Source organism: Terrapene carolina, unplaced genomic scaffold (assembly GCF_002925995.2).
Source record: "Terrapene carolina triunguis isolate 2854851 unplaced genomic scaffold, T_m_triunguis-2.0 Scaffold481, whole genome shotgun sequence".
NCBI classification, from domain to species: Eukaryota; Metazoa; Chordata; order Testudines; family Emydidae; genus Terrapene; species Terrapene triunguis.
This window is the reverse complement of record NW_020664832.1, coordinates 27,922-46,600: the sequence shown is the minus strand read 5'-3', so window position 1 is coordinate 46,600 and position 18,679 is coordinate 27,922. Positions and strand designations below refer to the sequence as shown.

Sequence of the window (18,679 nt, the reverse complement as noted above, 5' to 3'; positions counted from 1 at the left end):
AGGTTTGCATTCCCAGCTCTGAGAGTGGAACCTGATGGTCAGAGCTGCAGGACATGGAGCCGGATCTAGTATAGGAGGAGCAGGGGGTGGATTCCATTCCCAGTTCTGCTACCTCTGGCCTAGATACACTTCATGGTCTATGCTGGCTTCTAGCAGCATAGACCCTGGCCACAGAAAGCTCGCTGAGGGAGGAGCTTGTGGTGATTGAAAATTAATGCAGCCTCCCTGTGCTCAAAAAGCAGGGGTGGGGGGGCAAGTCCAGCGCACAGGAATACTCTGGCTGGGAACATAATCATCATCTCTCTGTTATGGATGGGGAAACTGAGGCACGGAATGGGGAAGCAACTTATCCACTGTCACCCACCAAGTGGCAAATAGATGACAGAGTTGCAGGTTAAAGACAGAAGGGATCTCCTCCAACCGTGTGCAGGATCTAATCCTGACGCCGCGGCCTGGGCTCTCACCAGTAGGCAATACTGGAGAATGTCACAGGGATGGGATGAACAACGCTATCTGAATTAGCACAGCTGGTTGAAACTTTTTTGTCTACATGCCCCCCCCCCCAAAAAAAACCCTAGAAACTTCCCTGAGAAAACCAATTTCATCCAGATTTTTGTTTAAAAAAAAAGCCCAAACCCACAAACCTGAACCCCCCAACTAGAAAAAGAAAAAAAAAAGACTCTTGATTTTTGTTTTAATGAAAACCCAAACAGGGGTGGGAAAACAACCCCCCCTTCCCCCACTTTCATCAACTTCTAAAAACAAAATGCATTTCTGAAACAACTCTACCAACCATTCAGCTAGAGGCATCTACTCGAAGGACCTAACAGCAGTATTGCCATCCGAAGCATTCCAAAATAATGAGCCACTCCCCTCCCCCAAAACCCCCCCACCACCAATTTAACTTTAAAAATCCTGAAACTTTGAAAAGTAACAAATGTCGGGGGTCTCTTTTGGTTTGCTTTCTGCCTTTTGAGCTTTTAGGGAATCACATCTCCAAACTTTACAAGGGGGCTAGGAACTTACTTGAAAAAAAAGAAAAGAAAGCGGAAGGTCTCCCGTCACATGACCCCGGGAGCTGGCGCTTTAAGGAAAAACCCCACCGAATAGCACGAGACTTGCAGTAAAGCAGCCAGAGATGGCGACGCTGAAATATGCTAAGGCCGTGAACTGTGACAGACAGGCCAAGCGGCCAGGCCTGAGACCAGATCTGTAAAGGCATTTTGGTGCCTAGTGCGATTTTCAGTAGGTGCCTATCAGCATCCTCAAATCTGTACAAGTCTGGCGCCAACCTCCCAGGAATCTCAAATCCTTCCCTTACCATCTGGGACAAATACCCCCCTTTCCCCGGAAGCAGAGACCAGCAGTATCTGCAGATGCCAGGACACCCCACTAGGGGGAGGCTGTGCCCAAGGCGTAAATATGAATGAAGCCTGTTCATAGCAGGCAGGTGGCCACAGCTGACTGCTTGCCTGGGCCAGCCAGTGAATGAAGTAAGCCCCGATTCTGCCCTCTCAGCACAGCCCAGGCTGGGTTTGTGACCACAACCGGAGAGCAATAAAACGGAAGCTTTCTCCCCAGCTCGGAGCATCACTAAGGATTTTCTCAGCAGGCCCGCAGGTCCTTCTCCCACCAAAAGCAACATTCAAGCCCTTTCTACACCCCTAGGTTGGAGCTAGTCTCCCTCTAGATGGCATATTTCTCTCTGGTCCCCTTACTGAGCCCCCGTCACTCTGTGAAATGTTCATCCTCACAGCACCTCTGCGAGGCAGGAAGCCGTTATCTCCAGCGGGGAGCTGAGACATGCAGAGATGAAGGCCCTAAACCTCACAGGTATTTAGGCCGGGGGCTAAATAGAACAGGGGGGTCCAGAGGGCCATGGCCCCATCACTTTTTACCGGCCAGAAGGGTGAGCAGTCAGAGAGAGAGAGAGAGAGAGAGAGAGAGAGAGAGAGAGAGAGAGTGTGTGTGTGTGTGTGTGTGTGTGTGTGTGTGTGTGTGTGTGTGTGTGTGTGTGTGGGGAGAGGAGCACGTGGGGGGCAGCGTCTCAGCAGAAAGGGGCGGCACAGGGGCAGGGTCTCAGATGCCAGTAGGCCCCACCCGCTTTTAGGGAGTTCCACTCCTGATTTAGGCCCCGCTAATTTCTGTTGAAGTTAGACACCTAAATACTAGGGCCGTCGACCGATCGCAGTTAACTCACGCGATTAACTCAAAAAACTGAATCGCGATTAAAAAACTGAATCGCCCTGTTAAACAATAGAATGCCAATTGAAATGTATTAAATATTTTTGGATGTTTTTCAAATATATTGATTTCTATTACAACACAGAACACAAAGTGTACAGTGCTCACTTTATATTATTTTTATTACAAATATTTGCACTATAAAAATGATAAACAAAATAAATAGTATTTTTCAATTCACCTCATACAAGTACTGTAGTGCAATCTCTTTGTCCTGAAAGTGCAACTTACAAATGTCGATTTTTTTTTGTTACCTAACTGCACTCAAAAACAAAACAATGTAAAACTTCAGAGCCTGCAAGTCCACTCAGTCCTACTTCTTGTTCAGCCAATCGCTAAGACAAACAAGTTTGTTTACATTTGCAGGAGATAATGCTGCCTGCTTATTTGCAATGTCACCTGAAAGTGAGAACAGGCGTTCGCATGGCACTTTTGTAGCCAACTTTGCAAGGTATTTACGTGCCAGATATGCTAAATATTCGTATGCCCCTTCATGCTTCAGCCACCATTCCAGAGGACATGCTTCCATGCTGATGATGTTCGTTAAAAAAAATAGTGCGTTAATTAAATTTGTGACTGAACTCCTTGGGGAGAATTGTATGTCCCCTGTTCTGTTCTACCCGTGTTCTGCCATATATTTCATGTTATAGCAGTCTCGGATGATGACCCAGCACATGTTGTTTGATTTACGAACACTGTCACTGCAGATTTGACAAAACGCAAAGAAGGTACCAATGTGAGATTTCTAAAGATAGCTACAGCACTCCACCCAAGGTTTAAGAATCTCAAGTGCCGTCCAAAATCTGAGAGGGACAAGGTAGGGAGCATGCTTTCAGAAGTCTTAAAAGAGCAACACTCTGATGCGGAAACTACAGAACCCGAACCACCAAAACAAAAACAAAAAATCAACCTTCTGCTGGTGGCATCTGACTCAGATAATGAAAATGAACATGCGTCAGTCCGCACTGCTTTGGATCGTTATCGAGCAGAACTCGTCATCAGCACGGATGCATGTCCTCTGGAATGCTGGATGAAGCATGAAGGGACATATGAATCTTTAGCGCATCTGGCACGTAAATATCTTGCGACGCTGGTTACAACAGTGCCATGCGAACGCCTGTTCTCATTTTCAGGTGACACAGTAAACTAGAAGTGGGCACCATTATCTCCTGCAAATGTAACCAAACTTGTTTGTCTGGACGATTGGCTAAACAAGAAGTAGGACTGAGTGGACTTGTAGGCTCTAAAGTTTGATATTGCTTTATTTTTGAATGCAGTTATTTTTTTGTACATAATTCGACATTTGTAAGTTCAACTTTCATGATAAAGAGCTTGCACTACAGTAGTTGTATTAGGTGAATTGAAAAATACTATTTCTTTTGTTTTTTACAGTGCAAATATTTGTAATAAAAATAATATAAAGTGAGCACTGTACACTTTGTATTCTGTGTTGTAATTGAAATCAATATATTTGAAAATGTAGAAAACATCCAAAAATATTTAAATAAATGGTATTCTATTATTTAACAGTGTGATTAATCGTGATTAATTTTTTTAATCACTTGACAGCCCTACTTAATACCTTTGAGAAGCTGGCCTAAGTGATTTGCCCAAGGGCACCCACCCAGTGCCTGTGGTACAGGAACTGAATCTGGTTGCAGGCTCCTGGCCTGTCTCCCCCAGCTCAGGAAGGGCTGACCCCACATGCCCAAACTCTACTCAGCCCCTTTCTGTGGGGCACAGCAGGGCCACCCAGAGGATTCAGGGGGCCTGGGGCAAAGCAATTAAGGGGGCCCTTTCCATAAAAAAAAGTTGCAATACTATAGAATACTATATTCTCGTGGGGGCCCCTCCGGGGCCGGGGGCCTGGGGCAAATTGCCCCACTTGCACCCCCCCCCTCCGGGCAACCCTGGGGCACAGTTTGATTTAGCTGGGGATTGGTCCTGCTCTGAGCAGGGGGTTGGATTAGATGACCTCCTGAGGTCCCTTCCAATCCTGATAGTCTATGATTCTATGGTTCTTCAGACACCCGACTCATCAGGTAACAACTCCCACACTGTACGGACGCAGCTCTTCCTCCGGCCCTCAGCACAAAAACCCGCCCGCTTCCCACCGGAGATGCTCGCTGGCTTTTAGAGTCACTTGATCAAGCCCAGCTGGGAGGTGGCTGATCGGGCGCAGGCGAGACTGCACAGCGTATTGGAGTGGGCCTCCCAGCCCGGATCCGCAGACGGTGGGGCTCACGCTACTCCTCTAAACCCAGCCCTGCTCTGAAGTTGTGGCTCAGTCCGGTGGCTGGGCTCTAGGACCCTGCGAGGTGGGAAGGCCCCAGAGCTTGGGCTGCAGCCTGAGCGTCTACACCACAATTAAACAGCTGGCAGCGGCGGGTGTCTAATTGCAGTGTAGACGTAGCGGTAGCCAACTCACACAGGGGAGTCTGCGGCTGAGCAGGGAACTGAACCTACGCCTTCCCATTCCTCTCGGGGGGGCTTTGGCCAGGGCCCCAAGCGGCGTAGCAAACCCCAGCATGCTGGCTGGGCTCATACAGCAGCGAGAGTTGGGGCCCCAGGAGATTCTGGCAGCCTGACTCAGACGAGTTACTCAGGGTTTGCATCAGTCACATTCCACGAGCCGACCGGGATCATGACGTCCAGGGGCCGCGACGCAGCAGCCGGACGTGCCCGGGAGAGGATGCTTGAGCAAACAAAATGAAATCGACAGCTTAAAGGGACGCCCAGATGCATTAAACCCTCTGCCATCCGGAACTCCCTCTCGTCGGAGTTTGCTCCTGGAGTCCGCGGGGCCCAGATCCACAAAGGTATTTAGGCTCCTAACGTGCACTGAAATCAGGAGCCTAAACACCTCTGTAGATCTGCACACTGGTAAATGTCCCCTTAGATCCTTTATTCAAGCAAATCTTTGGGCTTTAACCAGCTCTAAGCCGCTTGTTATCTGCTTCTGTGACTGTCCACACAAGGGAAACTTTTCCCACCATGGCTGTGTGATTTGTATCAGGAATCTCATGAATTAGGGCCCTACCAATTTCACAGCCATGAAAAATGTGTCACGGCCCACGAAATAAGCCCTTCCCCGTGAAATCCGATCTCCCCCTTGCTGCTGGGAGCGCCCCTGCCAGGGGCACCTAACTGCTAGTCCTGGCCAGGCTCGGGAGGGTCAGGACTTGTCCTTCCCCTGCACAGCCGCTCTCGGTGGGGAGATCAGACCCACCTGCAGAGCCAACGCAGAAGTGAGGGTGGTACCTCCTCACCCTCACTTCTGCGCTGCAGCAGCCTCGGGGTGTCCGTGCTCGGGCATTCTGCCCCACCCCCACGGCTCCTGCTGGAGTTCAGGGTGCCCGTTTTTCCGGGGGCCTCCAAAATGGCCGGGGCCCTTGGACACTGGCCGGGACTAGCAGCTATGGGCTCCCAGCTGGGGGGAGATTGGCATCACCTCCACCTCCGGGAACCTCCTCCAGCTGCAGGAAGCTCCGCAGCTGCTGCCTTCAGAGCTGGGCTCAGCACAGAAGTGAGGGTGGCAATCCTACGACACTGCCCCCCCCCCCAACAGCTTTGTGACCCCCCCGCCATGATCCCCTTTTCAGTCGGGACCCCGAAAGTTACAACACCCTTCAGGTAAACATCTGAAATCAGGAAATTGACCAATTTTAAAGCCCTCTGGCCGTGAAATTCACCAAAATGTACCGTGAATTTGGTAGGACCCTACTTAAAGCCCCTGCTTCTGGAGTCATGGGATTAGGAGAGAATCTCAGCTGCTGCTTCTTTTTTAAGCAAGTTTCTGGCTCTCACAGCTGCAAACAGAAACTTGAAAATGTGAATCCCATTGGCTCCAAAACCAGAAGGTAAATAAAAAGAACCTCAAGATTACTGGTTTTATATTTTTAAATCTCATGATTTGGGGGGCGGCAGGGACCTGCCTCGCGATTCTTAAGCCACACTACTATTGTCTGCACCAATTCAGCAACAGCAAGTGAGGAGCTGAGAATCCAGGTTCCCATCCCATTTGAAGTATGGCATCAATGAAACCTGCTCCATACGGTACTGGACTAACAGGGGTCCTTAGCCTGTTAACCCTTCGGGGCTCGGGGAGCGACTTATTATTATTTGTATTATGGTAGCATCGAGAGGCGGCTGCTGAGATCAGGACCCCATCATGCTAGGCACGGTACACAGACATAGTGAGAGCCAGCCTCTGCCCTGAAAAACTTGCAAGCTAAATAGAAAAGAGAAACAAAGGAACAACAAGAAGCCCAGCAGTGACGAAGCTCTTCTCATGAATAGGTCTTAAAGTGCTTTAACAGAGGAGGTCAGTATCATTAACCCCACTTTACCGGTGGGGAAACTGAGGCAGGGAGGGGACTTGCCCAAAGTCACACAAGGAGCCAGGGACAGACCCCAGACCGCCTGAGGCAAACGCCTCTGTCTTACCCACAGGACCATCCTCCTTCTCCAAGTACAGCCCCTCCGCTGTACAGCTCCCGGCACCCAGACACATCTTGACGACGAGCAAATGCCTCCGAGCCTTACCCATTGACGAGGTCCATCCCAGAAGCGAAGAGGGAGATTTCTGCAAAGGTGAAAACAAAAAGACAGTAGGAAGCCGTAGCCCGGAGGCCAACGAAGAGGTTCACAGCAAAGTCAGCGTCCCGTGGGCTTCACTAAACTAACCACTAGGATACCGATCCAGCACGCTGCAGCTTCCTAGAGATACCGCAAGGCTCGGGGTTAGGACCGGAGAACACAGGAGCGGAATAGCGTTGAGTCTTGCTTTCTGTCTACGGCTCAACTACTCCAAGTCCTCTGAAATCCCCACACTCAGGGCCAGCTCCAAGCACCAGCTTACCAAGCAGGTGCTTGGGGCGGCCACTTCGGAGAGGGGCGGCGCGTCCAGCTGTTCGGCGGCAATTCGGCGGACAGTCCCTCACTCCTGCTCGGAGCGAAGGACCTCCCGCCGCATTGCCGCCGCAGATCACGATCGCGGCTTTTTTGTTTGTTTGGCTGCTTGGGGCGGCCAAAACCCTGGAGCCGGCCCTGCCCACACTTACTCGGATTGTCTTGAAATTTGCTGTGCCACCTCGGCGGGGAGGGGTAAGGCTCATGGTCCAGCTCTGGGGCTGTTTGAGTAAAGGGGTCTTGAGATACAGCCCCCTAGCACTAGCCATTTGCAAAATCGCCCGGCTCTGATCACTTTTTTTGTGCACCCGGAGGGCACGAATGAGAGGTTTAAGTATCGCCTCTCTCCCCATGCTGGCAGGGCAGCAGGCCCCACCGGGCAACCTCACCTCGGGGCTAAAGTTTTGGGGCGTTCCATTGATTTAGGAGGGAAACGGCAGCACAGCAGATGGCTCATGACAGATTCAGAGCCGGGCTGGTGCCCGAGGGCGAAGGCCCGTGGACATCATCACACTGCAAAGTCCCGGAAAGCTCCCCGCCGAAACCCGAGGCTGCGCCGGAGACGCACAGTTGCCTCAGGAAGGGGCGGCCCGCAAGGCCATGATCACAAAGCCGAGGGCCTGGTGGAAACACTCAGCGTGCTGGAGAGATCACCGAGCATCAGGGCCGCGGGACGGGACCCTCCCCGAGGGAAACGCTCTCGTCCTAGAGAGAAGTCGCTCCCCTCACAAAGGAGAGGGCACCAGTCAAAGGCTGATGTGCCCCTTGCCGCCTGCTTGGGCCTGGCTTTGGGCTGGCTCTCTGCCCCCAGCTGAGTCGCCCACCTTAGCAAGGGGATCAGGTGGGAAGCTGACCCAGGTCGCTTTGATCCGGCTTCCACCCACGGGGCAGGAGTCTGCCCTTTGCCTGGCAGCGGCTATCACCGCTGGGCGAGGCGTTCCCAGCCTTATAGCTGCACTCAATTGCTGGTGACAACACGGCCCAGTTCCTCTCCTCCCTGTCGGGCGAGAGCCTGGCTAGGGGGCAGGCATAGGCACCAACTCTGGGGGTGCTCAGGGGCTCACGCACCCCTGGGGCTGGCTGCCAATCAGCTCTTCAGCAGCCACCCCACCCGTCAGCTGTCGAGCGGGGCTGCCCCGCCACTGACCCCTCTCTGCCCCCTCCCCCGCCCCCAATGTCCTTAAGGCAGGAAGGGGCAGAAAGGAGTGAGCGGGGAGAGGCGCTCAGGGGAGGGGGGCTCAGGGAAGGGGCGGGGTTTTGGGGGGGGGGGGCAGTGTGGAACACCCACCAGCAAAACCAAAAGTCCTGTGGGCGCAGGGCTAAGGAAGAAAAGCCGGCTGGGATGGGGAAGGGTTTGTCCTAGGATTGCAGAGCGAGAGACACCCCCTGTTTCCCAACCCTCCCCCCAAGAAGGGAGGCTCGGCCAGGAAGGAAATCCAACAGGTCAAATGCCCTGGAGCAGGTCCTGGGGATTTCCTCTGGTCTCAGCTCTCTCCCTGGTGGCCAGTAGCCAGCACTGCTCGGGTGCCCAGATGTCCCAATTTTATAGGGACAGTCCTGACTTTTGGGTCTTTTTCATAGAATAGAATATCAGGGTTGGAAGGGACCTCAGGAGGTCATCTAGTCCAACTCCCTGCTCAAAGCAGGACCAATCCACAGACAGATTTTTGCCCCAGATCCCTAAATGACCCTCTCAAGGATTGAACTCACAACCCTGGGTTTAGCAGGCCAATGCTCAAACCACTGAGCTATCTTATGTTGGCTCCTATTACCCCCTGTCCCGATTTTTCACACTTGCTGTCTGGTCGCCCTAGGCACTGCCTGGTGGGGAATTTGGAGCCAAGGCGGCGGGAGGTACATGGCAGAACACCTGGCCCGTGCTCAGGGCTCTGCTGGCACTGCACAGCAGCAAGGGGGCGCCCCAAGCCTCTCTGGACGCCCCCCCCCCCCCCGCCAGCACTTGGGGTTGCCTGACAGGCTGGGGTCAGAGGAGCCAGGTGGAGGGGCCTTCCCTACTCACCATCCGCATCCGGGAAGCGGTCGATGCCGCTCAGGGAAACGCACTTGGAGAGGGCGCTGGAGGCGGGGTTCTGCCCGGTCCGATAGGCCTGCAAACTCCTGGCGTCTTCCTGGGGACAAGCGCAGGGATCAGTGCCAGGCAGCGCAGGGGTACGGCTGCCCCCGCTGCGCCAGGTGAGGGGGGTGGCTCGGGGCAACGGCTCAAAAACACAGCGGCGTGCCCACTGCTTCCCGCAGCACCCGCCCGTAGGAGGGCAGGGTCCCCGCCACACCCCCTCGCCAGCGGAACGGGGGTTCACGAACCCCTGGCTGGGACCCCCACTCACTGCTCCAAGGAGAGCTGGTTGGGGTTGCTGTGGGGAGGGGGTGAAGAATTTCGCCTCTCCAGACGCTCTTGCTTGGTCAGATCACTTCGCCCACCACTAAAATGCAGCCACCTCTGGGGTGGAACCCCACAGCAGCAGCAGCAAGAGAGTGAGACGATTCAAGAAGCAGCCTGTACACCTCCACTGTCGGGGGCTCCCCTCCCGTTCTCCGTTGCCCAGCCCCGCCATTCCCCATCACACCATCCCCATGGCACCTACAGGCGCTGCCTCCATGGCAGGTGACACCCGAAATGCACGTGGTGGATTTTTCGCTGCCTGTGGTGCACTGAGGTTTTGTTTTTCGGGGCAGAAATTAGTTGCCCTCCTCCCCCCACCCTTAGCTCTTTGCTTCTCTTCCCCCCGTCCCCTGTTCCTGTCCGCTGGAGAGGAGGAGAGGGAATCCAGTGCCAGGAGACCAGCAAGCATCCCAGAGATCAGCAGGACTCCAGCGTGGGAACCTTTACCTGGCACTGGGCCTAAGGACCCCGAGTTCCATTCCCAGATCTGCCACTGGCCCACCCAGGGCAAGTCACTGCCCTGCTCTGTGCCTCAGTTTCCCCTCCCACCCGTTTTCTGTTTAGGCTGTCAGCTCTTTGGAGCAGGGACTGTCTCTCACTAGTGTAGGTGAAGCACCTACCTCAGCAGGGGTCTGATCTAGGCCCTACCAAAAATGCAGAGAATAGTTGTAGGAAGAATTGGCCCAGGCTGGAATTTAGCCAGGAAACCAGGGGTTAAACACCCTGGATGTTTTTTAAAGCACTGTGGGACCTGCATCTGGCCCCAGCGTGATCACAGCTGGAATCCTGGGCCCCCTTCTGGTGTCCACAATTCCAGCAGGAGGCTGGCGAAGGCTCAGGGAAGAGGCACGAGCCGGATGAAAGGATCGGAGGACGCGTCCGAGAGGGGCACGCACAAGCGGCTCGATCTGTTTAGCGTCACAAAGGGAAGGTGAAGGGGTGACTGGATCCCAGGCCGTGAGTCTCTCCACCGGGAATTAACGAGCTCTTTGGTCTAGCAGAGGAAGGGGGAACGCGAGCCAATGGCTGGAAGCTGAAGCTAGACAGATCCAGACCGGAAACAAGGCGCAGATTTTTCACAGGGAAGGTAATTAACCATCGGAACAACTCCTCCGGGGTTGTAGTGGATTCTCCATCACTGGAGACTTTTCAATCAAGATTGGATGTTTGTATCGGAAATCTGCGCTAGTTCAAAGAGGAATTAACCCAGGGAAGTCCTATGGCCCGTGTTATGCAGCAGGTCGGACCCGCTGGGGGGGGGGGGGGGTGCTCCCTGTGAATGGGGGGGGCAATGGAGGGATAACGAGGGGAGCTACTGAGATGGGAGGTGCCCTGTGCTCCCCCCACGCTCTCAGTGGCTGGGACCCTGTGTGCCAAAGCCCCCTCCCCTCTACCCTGTCCTGTCCCCCCGGCCTGGGAGAGCCTGGAAGGAGGGACCAGGCTGGGCCGGGGAGTCCTAGCTGCCACTCAGAGTGATCCCAAACACCTTAGCGACCACTCCAGTCCCCCCTCGGCGTCCCACTCATCTCCGCCCCCCAGCACATGGGGGGGGGGGAGAGAAAAGGGGGAGGGGAACAAATCCAAGTCGCACTCTGGCAAAGCGGAACACACTGGTGGGTGGTGACGTAGAGATGACCCATGGCGGGCCTCGACCATGAATATTTCCATTGTGGGGCTGGGCGAAGCGGCCCGAGCTGCCCAGGGACTGCGGCAGGACGGCCATAGAGGGCAGGGCGCTGCCGTGAGGGGCCCACGTCCCGCTCTCCGGGGCTCCATTCCCTCTGGGGCTACCCTGCCCCGGCTCCTCAGCCCCCTGCCGGGCAGTCCCCCGGCTCTGCCCTCCTGGGTCCCAGCCGGTCCTGGAGACGGGAGCCCTGGCTGGAGGGACCCTGGGCTGAGGCGCAGCCCGGGAGCCCCGCTGCTTACCCCGACCCTGCCAGCGCCGGACCGGCTGGAGGTGAGGGGGGAGCGGACGGAGTCAGCACTGGTGGGGGGAAGCCCAGGGCTGGGGCGGCAGGGGGTGCGGGTGGGGTGGGATGGGGGGGAGAGTGAGCCCAGGGCTGGGGTGGCAGGGGGTGTGGGTGGGGGAGGGTACTGTTGGGGGGCGGGTGAGAGCCCAGGGCTGGGGTGGGGGGCAGCCAAAATTTTTTTTGCTTGGGGCGGCAAAAACCTAGAGCCAGCCCTGTCGCCAACGCTGCCGGCCGTTTCCCTTCCCCAGAAGAGAAACATCGCTTATCGAGGCTAACACGCCCCCAAACAGGAACTGTTCTGCCTTCCTCCTTCCACCGCGGGCTGACAAAGGGAGCCGCAGAGTCACGGTGAAAACAGATGAGAAGTGGAGCAGAGAGCGCTGGGCAGGGACAGGAGGGGTTGCCTGGCTGGCTTAGCTCATTGCGGAGTCTGCTTTGAACTTCCTCCTACTCTCCCAGACTGCACTGCAGGGCCATCTTATTTCTCTTCACCTCCCTGCCAGACCAGATTTGGTCCCTCCCAGCCGGCATCCATCCTCCCTCCACAGCGGATCGGATTCCTGTCCGGTCTCCCCACACCTTATATCAGAGACCACTGGCCCATCTGAGTCAGTATTCCTGCCTCTTATGGCCCGTTTTGGGTGCTTCAGAGCAAGGCAGCTGCCCCTGGGGATACAGCGGCGGCCAGGTCCGTAGTGATGCGCAAGCAGAGGGATAATTCCTTCCTGATCCGTCTCAGGTGCGGGACAAGGCCCTGAAGCATGAGAGCTGGGGTTGCATGATTGCTGCAAACATGCAGGTGCAGGTAGGCGAGATTTGGGGGAGGGAGAAGGGCACTGATCCTGTGAGGTGCAAAGCAATCTCGCTGAAGCCAATGGGAGCTGAGGACACTCAGCAGCTGGCAGGAGATAGTCAGCACCTTCCAGGATCTGGCCCTCCACCCCCTTCGGGCAAGTCCCCTGGGGCTCAAGGGAGGAAGGGGAGATGCATCCCCTACCTGAGCCCGCTCCAGGTCCTCCTCCTCCTCCTCGTCCTGCGAGAGCAGGGACTCCAGCCCGTCGTTGCTGCGGATGATGGGGGCCCGGCGGGGGTCCCTGCGGTGTCGGGAGAAGCCGTCCAACTGCCCCGCAGCGGAGTCGAGCTCCTCAGGGGCCAGGCCCTTCAAACTCACGCTGAAACAGACGAGGGAGAGCCAGGCTGAGAACTCCGAGGCCGGGGCCCAGAAACCTGCTAGCCGCCTCCCCACCCCCAACCCCAAATCCAAACCAACGCACACTGGGACTGCTTCATTCCCTCCACCGCAGCAGAGGGCGCCACGCATGCCCCCCCCCCCCCCCCCAAAACTCCCACGCCCCCCTCACGGTTCTGACAGCGACTCCCCTCCGAGACTGGGGGCAGGTCCTGAGCTCGGAGCACTAAGCTGCGGTGCAGGTCACGTCCCCACTCCGTGCCTCGGTTTCCCCCTTTTGCACCATGGGGATGAGGATGCCTTGCTGCCTCTGCAGCTAGGGTTAATCCGTCCCCAAGGGGGATTTAGTCGTAGATGCTTCACACCAGCATAGCGGGAGGTTTGACTCTCGCCGCTGGCTTCGAAATAAAAACCCACTCTTTTTCAGGGAGGTCACAACCAGCTGCATCTTGGATCATGCTGCTCTTTCCTTTCTCTTCCCCATAAAGAGGTCCAACAACCCCCCCCCCCCCCCCCCCGACTTTCAGCATGGGAAAGTTGAATCCTAATGCAAGTTTTGCAAACAGCATTGGATCCTCATAGCAACCCAGGGAAGCAGAGGCCAGGACAGAGCCCACGTCTCCAACACGCAGGTCGCTTGCCTTAACCACAGCCCCCCCCCCCCCCCCCCCCCCCCCCCTCAGCCCCTGCTAGCTCAGAGGCCAGTAGTGAAATGGACATAGAAATCATCCCCACAGAGCACACCTTACTCACCACAGCCTGCTGAACATGGTGCCTGGATGAACCCCTCCCTCGCCCCCGTCGCAATCTCCCCTTCCCCCTACTCCCCCAACGCCGGCACGTCTCTAGAATCGGGCTCTGGATCTCAGAGCCCGACTTCCTGCTCCGGCCTCCACGCTGTTTGCAGAAGTGGGCTGGTGGTTGGGGGTTGGTTATTTTTCATAGCTGCCTCTTTACAGCGGACGAAAAAGCCAATCATCAGCCTGAGCCGGCCACTCTCAGAAAGAGAAAAACCCCAACGCTCCCCTCGGAGCGAAAGAGGCTTTGCTTCAACCGGACACACGAAGGGGTCGTGGGGTGGGCGTAGCGGCAGGGTGAGTCAGAGGGGCCGGCTCCCCCATCACGCAAGCAGGGGGCACGGCTTCTGCTACGGACACTGGGGCTTGGATCTTGCCAGGCATGGCTTTACCGGGGAGCTGAAATACTGCGAAACAAAGGACCCGGTTCTCAGCGATGGCCTCTGTCTTTGCCACAGGCAGGTGGTTCACTGAGAGCGCAATTGCCTCAAGCTACCAGCAGGGGGAACCACCTGCCTACTTTGTGACAGACCGGAACACAGGACCGGAGGGGACCCCGGGTCCAGCCCGGGCTGTCACAGGCAGCCCTTCCGGCCATCCCCTTCAGAAACTGATCAAGCACCTCCTAAAGCGAGTTAGGTTGTTGCCTCTGCTACTGGGAGGCTGTCCCAGACCCTCTGTCCTCCCATGGTTGGAAAACCTTATAATTCCCCAGTGAAATTTACTCACAGCCGCTTCATCCCCCTTTGTTCTCATGCCAACATTTGTCCTTTAGCTCATCCCCCTCCCTGGGGTTCACCCCAGTGTCTTCACAGAGAGCCACCAGATCCCCTCGATCTCAGCCCTGGTTCTGCCACACTGAACAAGCCAGAGACTTTCCGCCCGTGGGGTCAGGTCCCCAGTCCCCTCGTGATCCCTTCTCGGCACTTCCCGCCATCTGAATTCACCTCTCTCGAACTCGACTGGCCAGAATTGTACACAGGATGCCCGACGACGTCTTACCAGCAGCTTGGCGCTAATACCTCCCTCTCTCTACTGGACATCCTAGGATGACAGTTGCCTTTTTCGAGGGAAAGGCCTGAACTGGATCCCGACCTGTTCAAATTCTAAACCCCGCTCCCCGGGAGCACGTCAGTCTCCCATCCAAGCCCTGACCCAGCCTGGCTCTGCTTAGCTAGCAAAACCAGCATCTCGGCTCAAGCCGGGCCAGCTGCCAAAGCAACGCTTTGTTCGTCGTCGCCATCAATCCCGGGGCCCGTTCGCTGGGCCGAGCTGCCGAGGGGCGATAAAAGGGAATCAAAGCCACTGAACAGAGGGGCAGCCAAGATCAGAAGTAACAGAGCTGCAGCCACCCTCGTCCCCACCAGCGACCCTGGGATCAGAGCCCACATCCCCAACCCCATCGGAGGCCAGTCTATGGGAGCCCGTCCACAGGGACGCCCACGCAATAGAGCTGCATGTACCAAGTAGGAAGGGGCCGACGGTTCATGGACAGAGGCGAGGACAGGAAGTGGGGAGGCGGCCACAGCAGGACAGAGCCATGGTCTATTATTATTTGGATTGGAGTCCTAGCCACGGACCAGGGCCCCACTGCGCAAGGTGCTGCACAGACACAGAACACGAACACTTAGCTCTGACACAGAGTTTTCCCTCAGTAGGTCGCAAAGCACTTTATAAAAGGAGGCCAGTATCATTTCACAGCTACAGAAACTGAGGCCCGGAGAGGGGCTGTGGTTTGCCCTGGAGCAGAGGGATGGGGAGCCCTCAGATTTTTATCCCAACTAGCATCACTGCGTGTGAGCCACAAGGTTTAAGCCTTTCAATGGTCTTGCCAAACTTTGTGCAGTCCTGTGGCAAGCAGTTCCACAGGTTAACATCCCCCTAGGTAGTATTGCTCGGCAGATAGTCGCAGCATGCTGCAGCAGCCAGTTCCATGGGTTAATATCTCACAGGCCTGTGGCAGTAAGTTAACCGCCTGCCCCCAAAATACCCTTCAGAAACAAGATCCAAAAGCCACACCCTTGCCCACATAACATTCTGCAATAGGTGTTAACACCCCATCTCCATCAGTAATACACCCCAGCAGCTAGACACACCCCAACCACCACCCTGCAGCGGCCAGTTCCAGGGGTTAACGCCCCCCCCATCACCATTAATGTGAAGCGGCAAGCACATTTCTGAGGCTCTGCGTTTGGTGCCAAGATGGCAGGCGTGGGGTGGGGGTTCCAGGCTTCCAGGCCATGGAAGGGAGAGAAGGTGCCATGGGCCAGGCTGGGTACCTCATTTGGTCGTAGTCCGGGTCACTCTGCAGCTTCTTGCCCGGCTCCCAGCTGTGGCGCCGGTAGGAGTCCCGTCCACGGAAGGAGGCCCTCGACATGCACGACCTCCGCAGCGGCACGCCCAGGAAACGGTCCTCCTCCTCCTCCTCCTCCATCTCCCAATCGGCCTCCGGGTCGCCACCGGGGCAGGAGCCCTGCTCCACAGCCGACATGCAGCGGCGTTTCTGGCCCCGGGCCTTGCAGGGGGCGCCGTCGCAGGCTCCTTGGCATTGCTCAGGGCTGTTCATCCTCAAGTGACGGGGACAGACGGACGCTGGGGGGAGGGGGAGGAGACAGACAGGACAGAGAGGTCAGGCCCAGGCTGAGTCAAGAAGCAACGTCACAGCGAGCAGGCTGGGGGTGGGTATGGAAGGGTAGGGGGTTCCTAACGGTGACTTGGAGTCACTCCCATCAGATGGCCACCAGATGGGGCCTGTCAGCTCCAGCCTAACCACTAGGCAACCCAGCCAGCTCAGCTGGGCCCAGTGAGCCCCCTCCACACGGTCCCTGCTCCAGTCCTCACGCCCAGTCCCGCTCCTGCTCCACTCCCGTCTGGTTTCTGACCCCCCGGCTATGACTCCGGCTCATCCCTTGACCCCTCAACCCTGACTCCAGCTTCACCCTGGGACCGGTGTCTGCTCCCTGCCCCTATGCTTGTCCTTACCCAAACTGCCCCCACAGCCCCCAGGCCAGGTCCCACTCCACTCACACCCCAGCAGTAACAGCTCCTACAGGAAACAAGTTGGTGGGTTCTCAGCTCTGCAGGCATCCGCAACCCCAAAGCCATCACCATAACTGGCACCGACCAGCCCCCTCGCTGCCAGAGGACTGGACAGGCCCCCAGAGTCCGAGCTGGCCTCCTGCCCCTACTCGGGGTGGACCCTGGGGATTATGGTGACCAGATTATCGAAGGCCAGGACCCTGGGTCACTCCTCACCCAGCAGGGGCCCGTCACCCCCTCCCCCCTAGACTTGTTCCAGAGCTGACCAAGTCCCCACCCCAGCCAGCCCGGGTGGTACCAGTGCCAGAGCTGCTGTCCGGGGCTCAGTGGCTTTGGTGGCACGGCTAATGGACACTGCTCGACCTGGGTGTAGGGGGAGGAGGAGCACGGGGAACTACTGAGCACGAAAGAGGGACAACTCAGTTGCCCATTTTAAGGCTCCAAATTTCCAGGCCACCACACGGGAAAAAACAGAACACGCTGGGACAGAACCAAGCTCGCTGGTCACGTCAGATCAGGGTGGGGGTACATCCACAGGGGGCAGCCTCTTTCCTGCCTTGCTATTGCCTGTGTAGCTGAGGACAAAGTTTGGTGGAAGTTCCCAGCCTGCTCCATTCCCCCCGGCAACACCAGACACACTGGATCTGGGAACTCCCCACTTTGCTGGTGTGTATTGCTTCCCCTCTCTCCCAGCCCCTAGTTCCAGCTGCCTGTTCAAGCTGATAGGACCCACCTGGGCTAACTCCAGGGTGAGTCAGCCAATACGGCGCTGCGGCTCTACGCAGGATTGTAGCGCCCAGTTACAACCCAGCTGTCAAGCCTTATCCTGCAATAGTTGGGGATGCTGATGGTTGCTACAGCTGATCCTGTGTCCCCTGACCAATCCATCCCCACACCGTCCCATCGTGCTCTCTTTATGAGCCCTTCCACGAAAGCAGCCGCCTTTCAAGTGGACATTAAAGCTTATTACAGCCATAAAGAGGAACTGCCCTTGTTGGCCATTTCCCCATGCTCCCTTCAACAGATCCATTCAGCGAGCACGTCGTAAACCACACCAGAGCCTCCCCCAAGGCACTGACCTACAGCTCAGAGGGTGATGCTGGGAGGAGACGAATCGGCCAAGAATCTGGGGCTCCAGCATCCGTGCTCCCCAATGGCTCTTGGCTGGGTCTCCCAAGACACAGCAGCTGGGCACTGGGTGGGGGGGGGGGTGAAGAGACCTTGATTCCCAGCAACTCCTTGCCAAGTGCTAAGGGAAAGCAAGTCTCCGCCCATCCCCAAACGGCAAAGCAATTAGCCAAGCGCCTGTGCGTCGTACTCACTCCCCATCACCACAGTATCCGAGCACCTCACCGTCTGTTACGTATTTATCCTCACAACCCTCCTGGGATGCAGGGCATTGCTGTTAGCCCCATTGTACAGCTGGGGAAACTGAGGCTCCATGAGGCTAAGTGAGCTACTCAAGGTCACATGGGGAGCTGCAGCAGAGCAGGATTTGAACCACTAGAGGGCTCACAGCAGAGCTGGGAACTCCTCAGGGATACCACCCAGTTGACACACACTCCTCCCTGCCTCTGCTTTGTGCAATCCCTCCATCCCGTCTCTCTCCTTCTGACCCCAAGAGACGACGGATGGTTTAACGAGTCTGTAGCCGCACTGGGTATTTCCTGCCCGAGACTTCGCCACTCCACGGACATGGCAGGGACAGAACTCAGCTCTTCTTGAGCTGACAGCGCCGGGCCCGCTGCCGCCTGAGCTAAAGGAGAACTGGTGGGTCAGCAGTATAGGGCTTAGGACACACAGAGCTGAGCAGGTCCCATTCCGGGCATGAATGCGGTGGCGACTCACCCCCCTTAACTGCTCATTGCAATGCCTCCTCCAGCCGGGGAGTTTGAACGGACGGCCTGAGCAGAGGCCCCCGGGGAGTCTTTCCATTGACTTCAACTTTGGATCAGGCCCTTCAAGGCACGGACCAGGTCAAGGTCTGGCTTCCTCTGGCCAGCTCCCTCCCTCCCTCTTAGGCAGATGGGGGGGGGGGCTCCAGGCGGATACATGGCTCAACAGGCAGCCGCCCCTCCGGCCAACCTGAGCAGCAGCCAGGGCGGTAAGAGGCGGGTAGGTCACCTAT

The 18,679-nt window shown here is 56.5% G+C and overlaps 1 protein-coding gene across 1 annotated transcript in view; it reads right to left on the bottom strand.

The window, feature by feature from the left end:
• Positions 1-6,761: 6,761 nt before the first annotated feature.
• Positions 6,762-18,679, bottom strand: part of LOC113407879 — a 27,505-nt gene continuing 15,587 nt past the window's right edge. Inside the window, exons 2-5 of the mRNA XM_029913139.1 lie at positions 15,792-16,104; positions 12,524-12,698; positions 9,176-9,284; positions 6,762-6,829 (exon numbers count right to left, since the gene is read on the bottom strand). Of these exons, the coding sequence (XP_029768999.1) occupies positions 6,786-6,829; positions 9,176-9,284; positions 12,524-12,698; positions 15,792-16,078 (615 nt within the window). The 5' untranslated portion in view covers positions 16,079-16,104 and the 3' untranslated portion in view covers positions 6,762-6,785. The remainder of the gene's footprint in view (positions 6,830-9,175; positions 9,285-12,523; positions 12,699-15,791; positions 16,105-18,679) is intronic.